Source organism: Octopus sinensis, linkage group LG6 (genome assembly GCF_006345805.1).
Source record: "Octopus sinensis linkage group LG6, ASM634580v1, whole genome shotgun sequence".
NCBI lineage: Eukaryota > Metazoa > Mollusca > Cephalopoda > Octopoda > Octopodidae > Octopus > Octopus sinensis.
The window spans coordinates 69,915,588-69,933,024 of NC_043002.1; the positions used below are offsets into that span (position 1 = coordinate 69,915,588).

Consider the following 17,437-nt stretch of genomic DNA (forward strand, 5'->3'; position numbering starts at 1 on the left):
CGCACGATATAGCCTTAAGACATTTCTTGGATGGCCGTTGACTCTCAAGAGTTCCTCCGCCCCTTGGCGGGTTTTGTTTTTCATCCCGCAGAGTGTCCAATAAACACCCTCCTCACCAAGCAAGCTTGGTGGGGTTGCCGGTTTAGTCGCCGTCGACCCGACCATGCAACAGGTTGCACTGGGTTACATGTTACCAGTAGCACTCGAAAGTGACCTGACATAACATACATACATGTATACAGGCTTTGTCAGTAAATGCTTAAAGGATAATCTGGATAAATTGGGATCGGTAAGAGAAACTGACCGGCTGATTCGTATATAACAAGTCCAATCTGTAAGTGGAACAGTAAAAATATGCAAGACTTTTGTCAAGTTCCAAATGTGAATTTGTCTACGTTAACTACATCCCAAACATGAAGCCTTGTATCTTTGTTGGAAACTGGTTCCCTCCTCAGTTGAAGATTTATAATAATTGAAAAATAGAAGAGAATACATACTACATACATACATACATACATACATACAAATCCCAAAACACCAATTATTATTGGTACAAACGTGAATTTATAATCTGGGTATAGTAACCGGAGGCTTCGAATCGAAGTAGCTATCGTCTTCCTTTCTATGTATGTATGTATGTATGTATGTATGTATGTATGTATGTATGTATGTATGTATGTATGTATGCGTGTACGTATGCATGCATGCATGCATCTATGTATGTGTGTATATATGCATGTAAGTATGCATGTATGTAGGTGTATGTGTGTGTGTGTGTGTATATTTGTGTGTGTGCGAATGTGTGCTTTGGTATTTATAAGTAGGTGTAAGACGGTGTTTCTTTTCATGTACGTCCATTAGCGCCAGTCATTCGATGAATGAATATTTATAAAATATTTATGTAACAGACCATACATTGTTCGATATTATCGAACCTCCAACTCAAGGTCGCAATATAACCGCATCCTAAAGATAGTAGTAGTAATAGTAGTAGTAGTAGTAGTAGTAGTAGTAGTAGTAGTAGTAGTAGTATCATCATCATCATCAGCAGCAGCAGCAGCAGCAGCAGTAGCAGCAGCAGCAGCAGCAGCAGTAGCAGCAGCAGCAGCAGCAGCGCAGCAGCAGCAGCAGCAGCAGCAGCAGTAGCAGCAGTAGCAGCAGCAGCAGCAGCACTAGTAGTAGTAGTAGTAGTAGTAGTAGTAGTAGTAGTATCATCATCATCATCATCATCATCATCATCATCAGCAGCAGCAGCAGCAGCAGCAGCAGCAGCAGCAGCAGCAGCAGCAGCAGCAGTAGTAGTAGTAGTAGTAGTAGTAGTAGTAGTAGTAGCAGTGTTTTCTCTCAACAACTAAACCTATTATAATATAATCAGAGACATTCCAGTTGTAAACAACCAATCGTTTTATCACCCCGCCCCGCCATTTATGTTGTATCATGGTGACAGCTTTCTTTATAACAGCTGGGTATGATTTGAAGAAGATTTGGCTGCTAATTCCAGCAGGCCATGCGACCATATGAAGCTCCCGCGTTTAACAGGTCGGGTAATCAAGTAGATAGAGAGGGTGGGATTGGGGGGGGGGCATAAAAGAGAGACAAAGAGAAAGAAGAGAGAAACAGGATAAGAAATGGAGAAAGGAAGGGGAGCTGCTTCATGGCTTCTTAGTTTATCCAATGATCACAGTTTTTTCTAAAATGCTACGTTGCAAGTAGTTTCTGGACGTACCACAAGCATCTAAAAATACAAATTAAGGTAACAGAAAATCCATACAAAGAGTTAAGTTGTCGCTGATAAACTTCCAGAACCAGACTGACTGACTCTTCTCTAGTATCGGCAAAGTCTGTCTGTCTGTCCCTCTGTCTGTCTATCTGTCTGTCTTCTCTCTCTCTCTCTCTCTCTCTCTCTCTCTCTCTCTCTCTCTCTCTCTCTCTCTCTCTCCCTCAATCTCTCTCTCTGTCTCTTTATATATATATATATATATATATATCGGCGCAGGAGTGACTGTGTGGTTGGTAGCTTGCTTACCAGCCACATGGTTCCGGGTTCAGCTCAACTGCATGGCACCTTGGGCAAGTGTCTTCTACTGTTGCCTCGGGCCGACCAAAGCCTTGTGAGTGGATTTGGTAGACGGAAACTGAAAGAAGCCCGTCGTATATATGTATATATATATGCGGTGCTCCAGCATGGCCGCAGCCAAATGACTGAAACAAGTAAAAGAGTATCTATCCGTCTGTCTGTCTGACGCACGAGCCTGGTAAAGGTTGCTTATGGAAGACCGGCAGTCACACGTCCAACCTCTCCTCTCCATGCTACCGATGTTATCCAACGGAAAGGCAAAGACCGATACAGTTTGGCACCAGTGACGTCGCAGCTCATTTCTACAGTTGAGTGAATTGGAGCAACGTGAAGTAAAGTGTCTTATATTTCTTTATTGCTCACAAGGGGCTAAACATAGAGGGGAAGCCAGAAAAAAGGCCTTTTTCGTTTGTTTTTCTCGTTTGTTTTCTTGTTTATTTTGATTTCTCGTATTGTATTTTCTTTTTATTTCTCGTTTTGTAATTTCTTGTACCTGTATTTTTATCTTGTATTTTATTGTGTAGTTTTATTGTTACGTCCTGTTTGTGTTACATTTTTTTCGTGCTTGTTTTACCCCTCTGCGAGGTAATTTTATTTTAATTCTCTCGCCGGAAGGCCTAGTATTGACGAGTCGTGTCCTGTCTTGCCTTCGAAACACGCTTAAGTTTTCCTTGTGTAGCATGTCCTGTACTCTGTTTTTCTGTTGTAAAAAAATGGCGTTTCCGTTTTCGTTTCTGTTGAGTTCTACGTCTATTTGTGGTGTCCTGTATTTACGTATATATATTTATATATGCATGTATATATACATGTAGATGTAGGTACGTACACATATGTTTGTATGTATGCATATATTTTATTTATTACACTATATATATATATATATATCTATATATATATATATATATATATATATATATATATATATATATGTGTGTGTATATATATATATATGTGTGTGTGTGTGTGTGTGTATACCTTCTCCTCGACTTACGACCGAGTTCCGTTCCGACGGATGGGTCGTAATTCGGTCTGGTCGTATGTCGGGTTTATATTTTTTAACATTATTTTCATTCAAACACAACTAATGCTTGAAAGTAACTGAGTGAGAGACAGTGATGGGCAGTGGATGCCTAGGTCTGAGGGAGACCTGCGTTGCCCGATGCTGCCCCAGTTATCGTACGCTCAATTGTCCAACGTCCAAAAATCGATTTATTCATTTATTTATTTCTCTATCTTTTTAGTTGTGGGACCATAAGCACACAGACATAACTTGTTGTCAAGAGGTAAAGAGGATAAAAAGCAAAGACATGCAGATATGAGTGTGTCCGATGGGAATCTGTTGTGGCGGACGCCCCCAGGCGAGAAGTGGGTTGGTCCACTATTAATAAATAGTGAACTGACACAGTCAGTAGTGTCGGTCGGCGAAGGTACGCCGTTCGGACCAGTCCCGTAGACACGACGAAGTAAGTCGCCATCATAAGACATATCAGTGGCAACGAGGGTTCGGACAATATTGCCACATGGGACATATCAGATTACACAGAGTTTCCTTCAACCAAATCCTCTCACAAAGCATTGATGGGCCAGGAGCTATAGTAGAAGACGCTTACTCGCTTGGGATGTCGTGCCATGATATTGAACTCGAAACCACGTGTTTGCGAACGGACATCTTAACCACTCTGTCGTGATTGCACCTTGATTACCTCTGTTTTGGCTTATTTTCCCCCCGTCAGCGTCTCCTCATTTAATGTGAAGAAAAAAGAAGAAGAAGAAGAAGAAGAAGAAGAAGAAGAAGAAGAAGAAGAAGAAAGAAGAAGAAGAAGAAAAGAAAGAAAGAATGAATGAATGAATGAAACAAACAAACAAACAAGCAAACAAACTGATACATTGATATTTTCTATTCTGTTTTTTTCTGAACAGTTATCTCTAGATTTCCGTTCTTAGTTCGATATATTAAGTATATTTTAATCTGCTTCTGTAGTTACGTTACTGATTAGCTTTCCAAGGACTTTCTTTTCTTAGAGTTTACAACAACGACGAGCTCTCTCTCTCTCTCCCTTTCTCTCTGTCTTCGTGCGTATGTATGTATGTATGTATGTGTGTGTATGCGTGAGTGTGTGCTACGTAGATAGGCGCGTTTTTTTTCTTTTGTGAATGCGCGAGTTTGTTAAGTACGCTAAACAAATAGACTTTGTAATGCACAATCTATTAGACTAGATTTTACAACCTACATTGATAACAATGACTACAACAGCCGCAGTGGAGGCGCAATGGCCCAGTGGTTAAGGCAGCGGACTCGCGGTCGCAATAACGCAGTTTTTATTCCCAAACCGGGCATTTTGAGTGTTTATTGAGCAAAAATACCTAAGCTCCACGAGGCTCCGGCGGGGGTGGTGGTGAACCCCGCTGTACTCTTTCACCACAACTTTCTCTCACTCTTTCTTCCTACTTCTACCACAAAAGAGAGGAACCATGGTGTAACCCACTATGGAGTGGTAAAACTTTCAGACCCTAGTCTAGATTGCGAATCCTCTGTACCCCAGGATGGTTCAGCTCTCCACCCGTTAAAAACCACCGTTTACGGAATGAGGATAACAACGTAGCTTTCGCGCCCGTGCAACCCCGCCAGTCTATCGCGTGTGGTGGGCGGATCTTCAAGTTGCCACACGCATTCTTAGCAGCGGTAGCAGTTACAACGATAACAACGACGACAGGGTCAGAAGCATCCGCTACTAAATGCTTCATAACCAACCATAACAACAACGACAATCTTGGTAGACTCAACAAGAATTCGCTTTAAATGAGCATTCACAGAGTCCGTTTGCAAACTGCATCATTTTTTATTGAATGCGTTCCCACTCTTTACCCACCCCAGCACACTCTCACACGCATACACACACACACATACATACACAAACACATACATACATAGGGCGAGTTGGCAGAAACGTTAGCACGCCAAGCGAAATGCTTAGCAGTATTTCGTCTGCTGTTATGTTCTGAGTTCAAATTCCGCCGTGGTCGAATTTGCCTTTCATCCTTTCGGGGTCGATAAATTAAGTACCAGTTACGCACTCGGATCGAAGTAATCGACTTAATCCCTTTGTCTGTTCTTGTTTGGCCCCTTGTGGGCAATAAAGAAATAGGTATTTCGTCTGCCGTTACGTTCTAAGTTCAAATTCCACCGAGGTCGACTTTGCCTTTCATCCTTTCGGGGTCGATAAATTAAGTACCAGTTACGCACTGAGGTTAATCGACCCCAGTGCATAACTGGTACTTAATTTATCGACCGCGAAAGGATGAAAGACAAAGTCGACCTCGGCGCAATTTGAACTCAGAACGTAGCGGCAGACGAAATACTTCTAAACATTCCATCCGGCGTACTAAGGTTTATGCCAGCCCACCGCCTTTTAAAAAATGAAAGGCAAAGTCGACTTCGGCGGAATTTGAACTCAGAACGTAGCGGCAGACGAAATAGCGTCAAGTATTTCATCCAGCGTGCTAACCTTTCTGCCAGCTCGCCGCCATTGGCTGTGATAAGCTCTGGTACTCACCAAAGGGTTATATTTACATACCATATAGGTCATGGGGTCGATTTGTTCGAATAAAACCCTTCAAGATGGTGCTCCAACATGTCCGAAGTCAAATGATTGAAGCAAGTAAAAGAAATTTAAAAAATACAAGAAATACCAAAATAAAGTTAGCATTTCTGGAAACTTAAGCCAAGATTCTTTTCTCTCTTTAAAGATCGTCTGTCTAAAGATATAACCGTGTACTACGTTTGCTTGCAATGACATTAAAAGACATTTCGCTCACAACTCCGATTAACACTGACATTTCACCTTCAGTATTTGCACTATTAGAGATACAACAAATATGCTAAACGGATATACAATTTCAATATCCCTTTCTGATATATACGCAAAAAGAAAGAATAGGCAACTGAAAGAACACGCGTGTTTATGTGTGTGTATGGATGATGGGTGTGTGTGCATATATATATATATTACACTTTTACTCTGTTTTATTCTTTCAGTCATTTTGACTGCGACCATGCTGGAGCACTGCCTTTAGTCGAGCAAATCGGCCCCAGATCTCATTCATTGTAAGTCTAGTACTTTTTCTATCGGTCTCTTTTGCCGAACCGCTAAGTTACAGGAACGTAAACACACCAGCATCGGTTGTCAAGTGATGTTGGAGGGACAAACACATACACACATATACATATATATACATATACGACGGGCTTCTTCCAGTTTCCGTCTACTAAATCCACTCACAAGGCTTTGGTCGGTCCGAGGCTATAGTAGAAGACACTTGCCCAAGGTGCCACGCAGTGGGACTGAACCCAGGACCATGTGGTCGGAAAGCAAGCTACTTACCACACTAACACTCCTGCGCCTGTGTTATATATGAATATAAAATATAAAGATAATATTATTAATGAATAATAATATTAGTGACCAGCAAGCATAAAACCATATAGGCAAATTTATAAAATTAGGTAACTTGAGAGTACCAGTTTTGCTAGAAATATGAGTCAGATAGAATTACGAAGCCACATAAATCCCACTAAAATGTTCACAACCATAGTGAAAGCGGGCGGCGAATAAATTATAGCCCTTACCTTTGCGAAAGCCGCAAAAAAAATGGCAGATAACTTAATATCATAAGATTTTAAACTTTGTGTTTACTGGAAATAGTATATCACTAGCTTATCACCGTTCTCCATCCCAGTCACTGAAGATCCAACTCATAGCTGCCAAGAAGAATCTTGATAAGGCTTACTTGAACGCCGAGGTCGACTTTATCAATGGCAAAATTAGTAAACTATCCAAAGAGCACATTAGTAAAAAACACCATCTCACCTGGAAATCCATCAAAGACCTATCAGGCAAAAATTCTGGGTCATCAATTAGAATTAAAGGGGGATCAGCTAAGAAGCGTTTAGAAAATTGGTCAACCCATTTTAAAAACCTCCTTGAGAAGAATGCCAAAATTCCTGATAACCCCACTCTTCCAAGTGTGCCTATATCAGACATGCTGGACATCAACACCTCCCCTTTTACCATATTTGAACTAACAGCAGCCACCAAGCAACTAAAAGCCTCGAAAGCATTTGGTCCCGACAACATCCCAGCTATAATTTGGAAGGATGATAGATTTCACACACTTTTGCTCAACCTCTGCAACCACACACTTTCCACCTTTGTCACTCCAAAGATTTGGCACCAATCTCAAATCATCCCAATACCCCAAAAAGGCGATTTATCCCTCGTCACCAACTACAGGGGTATATCTCTAATGTCAATTGCTGCAAAACTGTACAACAAACTGATCCTAAATCGTCTTGTCCTTTTCGTTGAACCTTTGCTCCGAAAGAACCAAAATGGATTCAGACATGGGCGCTCAACGCTGAGCCAGATACTATGCCTACGCAGACTTATTGAAGAATCAAAAGCATTTAATCGCGATCTTGCAATGGTATTTGTAGACTTTTCTAAAGCGTTCGATTCTGTAGATAGGTACAAGATGTTTGAAATCCTTAACCTCTATGGGATACCAGACAAAATCATTTCTGCCATCAAGGTCCTCTACACAGATACGTCTTCAACCATCTTAACCCCTGACGGAGAAACTGACAGACACTGACTTTGCTGACGACATCGCTCTTATCAGTGATTCTCTCTCCAATGCCCAGTCTCTTTTACAATCTCTTGAACAAGCCTCAAATTGTGTAGGTCTTTACCTCAATGAGGCCAAGACTGAATACATAAACAAGTGCCCGTCCAACAGTGATTGCATCATCCATACTCTCAACAATGCGCCCTTAAATATAGTTTCTGATTACAAATATCTTGGGTCATACATATCATCATCTGGAAAAGACTTTCTAACTAGAAAGGGTATGGCCTGGTCAGCCTGTAATGACATGCATAAGATCTGGTCATCAAATCTAAGTAGAGACTTCAAACTTGAAATCTGCAAAGCCACAGTCGAACCAATTCTACTATATGGCTCAGAAACCTGGACGTTATCAAAGAAGCTTGTGAGGCGGTTGGATGGAACTTACACTCGCCTCCTTATGGAAGCTCAAAATCTCTCGTGGAAGCGCCATCCAACCAAAATGCAAATATATGGGAAACTACCACCTGTGTCATCTCTTGTGAAAGGTAAGAGAGTCCAGTTTGCTGGACATTGTTGTAGAGCTGAAAAAGAGGTAATTTCTACTCTTCTCCTCTGGAAGCCATCTACTCGCAATACCAGAGGGCGCACACTCTCCTACCCTGATGTAATCTCCAGGGATACAGGCATCCAGCAACAGGACCTCCGTAATGCCATGATGGACCGTGAAGTCTGGCGTAGCATGGTAAATTCCATTGTCTCGACCACGGTCGAACAATGATAATGATGATGGAAATAGCAGTCGATAAATTTACGACGCTACAGTAAAGCTTCACTGCGTATATACTGGCAAAGACGTGTGCGGGCAGCGAACATAGAAAATTTCGTCTTACCTCTAGGAAGAAAATTAGATAAATGGACAACCCAGAATAGGATATATATATGGGCGGGGGTGCGCGTGCGCGTGTGTAAGAAGCGTGTTTATAATTATGAATAAATCACTGATTCATTTATAATTATAAACACTCTTTTATGAAATTTATGATTACATGTCAACGAAGAGCCCTTGACTACAACAAGACGACCAAAGTTTTTTTTCCCAAGGTCTGGGGTCTCCCGCCCCTAAGCCCTAGACCATCACCTAATCACCCTTACCCGTCTTGTTGCTTAACAACAACAACAGAAACAGCACCAGCACCAGCACCACCACCAGCACTAGCACCAGCAGCACCAGCAGCAGCACCACCAGCGCCACCACCACCACCACCATCACCAGCAGCAGCAGCAGCACCACCACCACCACCAACAACAACACCACCACCACCACCACCACCACCACCAACAACAACAACACAACAACAACAACAGCAACACTCTCAGCAACAAGAAAGAACATAAAATAAGTAACCAATGGATCGACAAAATAATAGGTGATCGATAAGGAGATAATGATAGGTAACTAATCAACACATCATGATAGGTATTCTTGAAACAGAAACAATGATAACTAATCATCGACCCAATACAATGGTTTCTGATTTAGGCACGAGGTCAGCAAATACCATTGACCTTGGTACTTTATTGGTTATTTATTTTATCTGCCTTGAAGGATTGGAACGCAAAATTGACCTCGGCGTGTTTCGAACTCAGAACGTTAAGAACTGGATCAAATACTCCAGTGCGTTTTTCTGACCCACTACCAGCTCTCCGCTTTCATGAGCAAACTCAATGTAAGATGACTAATGAATACACAACGATAGGGGACTAATGAATGCATAATGATAGGTGAATAATAAAGAGAGACCGTGAGAGGTGACTGAAGAACTATCTTTAGTCGGCGATGTGGAGTGGTCATGGCAAGAGTGCTTTGATCACGAGTCTGCTCATTCAGTGTTCACCCGAAATTAAGAAACAGACAATAACGAGATTATCGTCTTCGATCCAGTTAGAAGACCTCTTCGTGGTTGTTGGTGACTTGAAATTATTGTAGAAATTCTGGCTCAGGTTTTTGATATTACTGGGTGTATTGTGATGATGTAGTGCAAAGCTGACTAGTTTATGCGGTATGAATTCATGGACATAACTCAGAACTAACTACAAAATGCCGGTGCCGTCTGTTCTTATGGGTTTCTCCAAGGAGCTACATGACCACAACAGAGTCAAATCTGAAGAAATCACATCTGAATGAGAGTTAAGGAGTCATCAAAGTGGCACACTCTGCCTCTGCTCCAGTATCTCTAAGAAACTCATCCTTTCGCACTGAGGGGTCAATTTAGCTGTTTTTGAGAAAAAACCCTGTTGGTTTTCGGAAAACAATAACAGAAAATATCATCTGTTCAGCACTCAATAGTGAAGTTGATGGAAATTGATGTTTGTTGATTTATTTTCCTCTTTGGTGACTCAAACTCCTTCGGTGCACCCCTATTGACCAACAACCCTTCCTCTGCAACACACCATATTCCAGGACCTTCCATAAGGATTTGAAATGCTCTGGATGGGCAGCATTTGCAATTATGTGAAGTACGTCACTTGAGCTTGGAGCAGAGGCAGGATGTGCTGCTTTGATGACTCCAGACAGACGGACTTTGCCGATACTAGAGAAGAGTCAGTCAGTCTGGTTCTGGAAGTTCATCAGCGACAACTTAACTCTTTGTATGGATTTTCTGTTACCTTAATTTGTATTTTTAGATGCTTGTGGTACGTCCAGAAACTACTTGCAACGTAGCATTTTAGAAAAAACTGTGATCATTGGATAAACTAAGAAACCATGAAGCAGCTCCTCCTCCTTTCTCCTTTTCTCATCCTGTTGGCAAAATTTACCTAGTGATGGTGAAGAGGGGCTCCTTTTCTTTCACCGAATCACTCGAGATGCCATGAAGGAAACGAATACTTTTACTCCGTTGAGGACGTGATGGCTACTATGCTTGTTTTTCTTCGATGGATGTCCTGAAGTGTCTTATTTTAAAAAGTTTGCTGCCTCTTTAGGGTAACTATTTATCTAAGAACCTACCGATCTACCTACCTACATACATATATATATATATATAATATATATAGGTATTTCGTCTGCCGTTACGTTCTGAGTTCAAATTCTACCGAGGTCGACTTTGCCTTTCATATATATATATATATTATATATATATATATATATATATATATATATATATATATATATATATATATATAAGCGCAGGAGTGGCTGTGTGGTAAGTAGCTTGCTTACCAACCACATGGTTCCGGGTTCAGTCCTTGGGGAAGTGTTTTCTATTAGAGCGTCGGACAGACCAAAGCCTTGTGAGTGGATTTGGTAGACGGAAACTGAAAGAAGCATGTCGTATATATATATATATATATATATATATATATATATATATATATATATATATATATATATATATATATAATATATATATGTGTGTGTGTGTGTGTGTGTGTGTGCGTGTGTATGTGTGTGCGCGCGAGTGTATGTGTTTGTGTGTCTGTGTTGGTTCCCACAACATCGCTTGACAACCGACGGTGGTGTGTTTACGTCTCCGTAACTTAACGGTTCGGCAAAAGAGACCGATAGAATAGGACAGACAAACGGATAAAGTCGATTATATCGACCCCAGTGCGTAATTGGTACTTAAGTTATCGACCCCGAAAGGATGAAAGGCAAAGTCGAACTCGGCGGAATTTGAACTCAGAACGTAACGACAGACGAAATACCGCAAAGCATTTCGCCCGACGTGCTAACGATTTTGCCAGCTCGCCGCCTTCGCCTTACTTTATAATAAGTGTATTGAGAATGATTTCGGAATGAGTTTGTGTTCAAGGATGAAAGTTGGTTTAGAGCTAAGGCTGGGGGTAAGAGTCGAGTACATAAGGCTTAGGGTTAAAGTTGCTTGTGTTAGGATACTATCTGAAAAAAAAAAATCTGATTCCTTAAAAAGTGATAAAAAATGCTATGCTGTTTTGAAATTTCTTTGAATATGCGCAAAACTCGAAATGAAGAATAATAGCCAAGTATTTGTCTTGAAAACAATCCTGGCTCGGGATCGTTAACTTTGAGATGTCATTATTCTTTTATTCTGTCGAGTTGATGGTTATAAATGTATAGGGTTGCTCAGAGAGTTTCAGTCCTGATCGAAATGGAATGTGATAAAAGGTAGTCCAATTATGACTATCCAGACTTTGGATCTTTTCGGTTTGAACGGCAGTTTTTTCTAGCGTTGTCATATGAAATTGTCACCCATAATTATGACCCTAGTATCGATCTATTGCATTTCAATCTATTTTAGGGCTAGGGGTGGGGGTGGGGGGACGGCTATCTTTTTTTCTTCATAAATGTAAATAAACCCAATCTGTTTCTTAAACGAGGGACATATTCATACGGCACAGAATGTTGTTTACCTCAATGGACGTCAGTGATTGGTTGAAATTGCAGAAATTGAAGAAAAAAACAACAAATATCTTACAAACTATAGAATTTTCTCAATAAAGCCGAGAGAAAAAGATGTTTTATAAACATATTCTACTAGTATACGAAGTTTAAAATTTTTTAGTTACCTAGAAATTATGTTAAAAACTGCCGTTCAAACCGAAAAATCCCAGACTTTTTCCAGAAAGGTTGGGCAACCACATAGTTTTCTAGTATTATATTATTCAAGACGTAAAAACATGACTGGAGGAAGATTTGGGGCGCTATTTCTAGTAAATCTAACAACCATGAAGTAGAAGCTTTAGCAACGTAGTTGTTTCGTTTAAGAGTTACCTCCCCTGAATCAGACACCGTGTAGCGCCGCCTAGATACTATTCGTAACACAAAGAGAAAGTAAAAACAAGCAGACATCTCCAGACTATGGCTGGTGGTGGATGATCTCGTTATGGCTATGAGAAGTCAGAGCTGTTCCAGTGAAATCATGTCGGTTACGTCTGCTAGAGATAAATTTGAAGCTGCTGTCAAAGTTATAAGGAGCTTACCTAAAAATGGTCTGTATATTAAGCAATACATAACTGTTGATTACTTTTAATATTTTCTCTTGTGTTTCTTGAGTCCACCTTTTTTTTTAATATGATCTAAACACCTCGTTGTTCTTATATTTCTCTCCGTTCTTTTCTCAGAGGTTTAGCCTCTTATGGTCTGTGGAAGAAGAAATTATTGTTACTTTTATTATCTATGTGTCATTATGTTAACGTATGTTCGGTTTCGATTTTCTAAGTCATTTTGCGTTTAGGTTAATCAAATTTTACGTTAATACTATTTAATGTTTGAAAGGCGTGGATGGAAGTTACTCTTTTTAATAGTTTATGTTTGCAGTTTTTATATAAGGGATCTCATTTGGGGTGTATTTGTTGTGTAGATCAATAACTAAAACCGTCAGCGTTGTTTGTATATAAAAAGAAATCACTGTCGGTGTTATACAATCAAAGGACGAATAAAATATTTTGTATTAGTTGCACATATTTATTTTCTGAGTTCAAATCCTGCTGAAGTCAACATTGCTCTTCAGCCTTCAAGTGTAGGTAGAATTTAGTACCAGTGAAATTACTTGAATCAATTTCATTGATCTGCACCTGCCCCCAAATTTATAATGTCGTGCTCATTCGATTTTGCTGGCTTCCTCGTTTGGACCTAGTTGGCGGTCTTCTTGGAACTTTCTCATACCTGTGTATACTGTTGCTTATCTATGTTCATTTAATCTCCTCGTATCTCTAATACTTTTTGTAACCTGCCCTTATTATTTCCGCTCATCGAATACCTTTCTGACAATAATAAAAAAAGGAGGTCAACCTTACCTTTCATCCTTTCGACGTTGAGGAAATAAAGTACCAGCCTCTTTCCCCATATATTCGTGGTTTTGTGTTTATATTAACATTCAGTATTATGTATGCTTCAATGAGATCCACAAAATAGTTGAATCCATTTTTTACTACACCTGAGTGACCTGCATTGCTTTCCATACAACCCTCCCCACTAACTTCCCTTGTGAATCTATCTATCTATCTATCTATCTATCTATCTATCTATCTATCTATCTATCTATCTATCTATCTATCTATCTATCTATCTATCTATCTATCCATCCATCCATCTCTCCCGCCCCCCCTCTCTCTCACTCTAGCTATCTATCTATCTCCCACTTTTTTTTTCACGATCCCTTTTGATCGGAATTCGCCCCCCCCTTTTTTTTTATTTCATGACCCCTTTTGCTCGGAATTCGCCCCGCCCTTTTTCCCCTTCTCTACTCCCCCCCCAAGCTCTACTTTGTATTTTGTTCCTTCTGTGTTAGCCCTGCATGGCCATTAAAGAAATCTATCTATCTATCTATCTATCTATCTATCTATCTATCTATCTGTCTGTCTGTCTGTCTATCTATCTATATATCTATATATATATATAGGAATGAGTAAACAAACGGAAGCAAGTAGCCCTCAACACATTTGGTTGTAGTTATGCATTTGTAACAGTGTGACTGAGCTCCACATTACCTGGTGTAGGGTATGATCACATTATGACATGCCACCGAAAACCTACCGAGGTGAACGCGACCTACGCCTATGATATATATATATATATATATATATATATACAGATACATATATACATATGTTTATATATACACAGATACATATATACATATGTTTATAAATATATATATATATATATGTATGTATATATGTATGTATATATATATGTATGTATATATATATGTATGTATATATATATGTATGTATATATGTATATATATGTATGTATATATGTATATATATGTATGTATATATGTATATATATGTATGTATATATGTATATATATGTATGTATGTATATATATGCATGTATGTAGGTATATATGTATATATATGTATGTATATATATGTATGTATGTATATATATGTATGTATATATGTATGTATGTATATATATGTATGAATGTATATATATGTATATATGTATATATGTATATATGTATATATATGTATGTATGTATATATATATATGTATGTATATATATATATATGTATATATATGTATGTATGTATATATGTATATATATGTATGTATATGTATGTATGTATATATTATATATATGTATATATGTATATATGTATGTATATATGTATATATATTATGTATATATGTATATATATATGTATGTATATATATTTATGTATATATGTTATATATGTATGTATATATGTATATAATGTATGTATATATATATATATATGTATGTAATATGTATATATATGTATGTATATATGTATATATATGTATGTATGTATATATATGCATGTATGTAGGTATATATGTATATATATGTATGTATATATATGTATGTATGTATATATATGTATGTATATATATGTATGTATGTATATATATGTATGAATGTATATATATGTATGTATGTATATATGTATATATATGTATGTATGTATATATATATGTATGTATATATATATATATGTATGTATATATATGTATGTATGTATATATGTATATATATGTATGTATATGTATGTATGTATATATGTATATATATGTATATATGTATATATATGTATGTATATATGTATATATATATATGTATGTATATATATTTATGTATATATGTATATATATGTATGTATATATATATATGTATGTATATATATGTATATATATATATATATAAGTCAAGATTCACTACATATATATATAATATATATATTATGTAATCTATTATATAGAATACAAATTAGTTGATCTATTATATAGATATCATGCTTTTACTGTACGTAGCAAAATATATTGAAACTAGTTTTAAGACAGTTCATTTGTGAAACCGGTTCATCTAAAAAGACTGCGCTCTCTTCCCAATCAGAATACAGGCACCTATGTAGGCGCACATGCAAGTCTCCTTACAAGTTGTATGTATAAACATTAAGGTTATTAAGGTTTTTTGTTTTCTAATTTTTGATTTGAAGCCATTTCCATCATTTTACACTTACTATGTTACATCCATGAGAGAGTCATGAACGTCACGTAATCTCATTTCTAATTATAAAATATGAAACGTTGTGCTTGTGTAACTTGAGGTCTACTTAATGTTCTTTTCCTGAGTTAACAACTAAAGGAAAAATCTATGATATACATGTTATAAATTCCCTGACGCAGGACTTCACAACCATTTTGATTACTATTTTATTCTCGATGTTTAAAAACTAGGTTTATAGAAACTTCTCTCAACACTCCTTTTTTGTTTTGTCACACTTGTGTAGGTTAAACTATATAAAACAGAATAAAAAAACCTAGCTGTTTCTTGCAATACATACCAATACATATATCTAAATCAAAATATCTTCAGGGGCTCTTAAAATACCATCGTTGATCCCCAATTTACTATTTCTTTGGGTAGACTCCAAAAATCTTATATGGACCCTGGTTAAGAACCACCGATCTAACGTATCACTGTACCTATGTCTATGTTTTTGTGTATATGCGTGCGCTCGAAGCTAGTGCTTTATCCATCGCTTCTTGTCTTCTAATTGCAATGATTTAGGTAACACTAACTATAGATATAAAATAAAATGAAAAAGTGGAATAAAAATCGCTTTCTAACAAATAAATATATAAATAAATAATTTGCTCTACGTTTATAAGTTATTCTCTCATTTGTGGTTTAATCAAAGAAACGCGTGTTCATGTATAATAGACACACGTACACATGTACACGCGCGCATATTTCTTAGCAATGCGTGTTTGTCTGTTTTTTGTTCTGTCGATCCTTCTATTTCTCAACAGTATGTCTTTCTTTCCGTCTACTGGTCTGTCTGTGCGTCTTGTCTAGCTTTCCATCTGAGTTTGAATAACTACTATTTATTTATGGAAGCCAACAAGAGAGCCACTACGTTAGTGAGGTAGGTTGATTGGCCACTCGACCAGCTAGAAATAGCAGCCAGATCTTACTGAAATCCGATCCCCTACACGAGTGAGACCTAGTAATAGATACACGATGACTGAATAAGAGTCGGGATGGTCTTGGTTGCAAAGCTTTTGATTAATATGTCTCTGCTTAATCAGAATACTGACTTGACGCTAAAGTATAAGAAGACTTACTACTACTACTTATGTATCTATTTGTTGATTTTCTCGTATTTCTCAAACAAGTGCACTGACCGTATTAAATGCGTTGGTAGAAGATCTAATCAGGAATCATTTTGTACAAGACGAGGCAGTGTTCGAACCTCTGTGTAAGCCACTGCTTGACCTGCTCGAAATAGCAAACAAATCACCTCGAATTACCCCCCCCCCCCTACCTACACACACACACATACACACGTACTTTTTGCTATCTTAGAAATGGAAGCACACATTGGGTAAGGTATTTTCCTGCACTGAAAGATAAAAAAAAAAAAGGAATTCATTTGGTCTTAAATCTGATTGACCAGAGTTTGATGACCTTGGAAACTAAGCAACACCAATCTTAGTCCACAAACTCATTTGTTAGTAATTCTTTTACCTCCACTTCAGTGCTCTCTCTCTCTCTCTTTCTAATCTAAACTAGTACTTAACCAACGAGTATATATTTGTTCTGTTGCCATAGACTAGACGTGCAGCTAAACGTGAATGTGATTAGAGAAAGCTGTTGTCGTTTACTAGTTGTCACCCACCTCTTACCTGCTGCTTTGTGTTTCTAGTACCTGGCTGAGCATTTGACAATAGAATAATAACAAAAAATGATGTATTTTTTTATAGGTCACCATGAATTG

At 38.0% G+C, this 17,437-nt stretch overlaps 1 protein-coding gene across 3 annotated transcripts in view; it reads left to right on the top strand.

Annotated features, from left to right (window-relative positions):
- The first annotated feature begins 12,485 nt into the window (after positions 1-12,485).
- The window catches only part of LOC115213055 (acyl-CoA-binding domain-containing protein 5), a 75,892-nt gene continuing 70,940 nt past the window's right edge, over positions 12,486-17,437 (top strand). For all 3 annotated transcript variants that reach the window (XM_036503989.1, XM_036503990.1, XM_029781961.2), the window contains exon 1: positions 12,486-12,673. In XM_036503989.1, the coding sequence (XP_036359882.1) occupies positions 12,568-12,673 (106 nt within the window). In that variant the 5' untranslated portion in view covers positions 12,486-12,567. The remainder of the gene's footprint in view (positions 12,674-17,437) is intronic.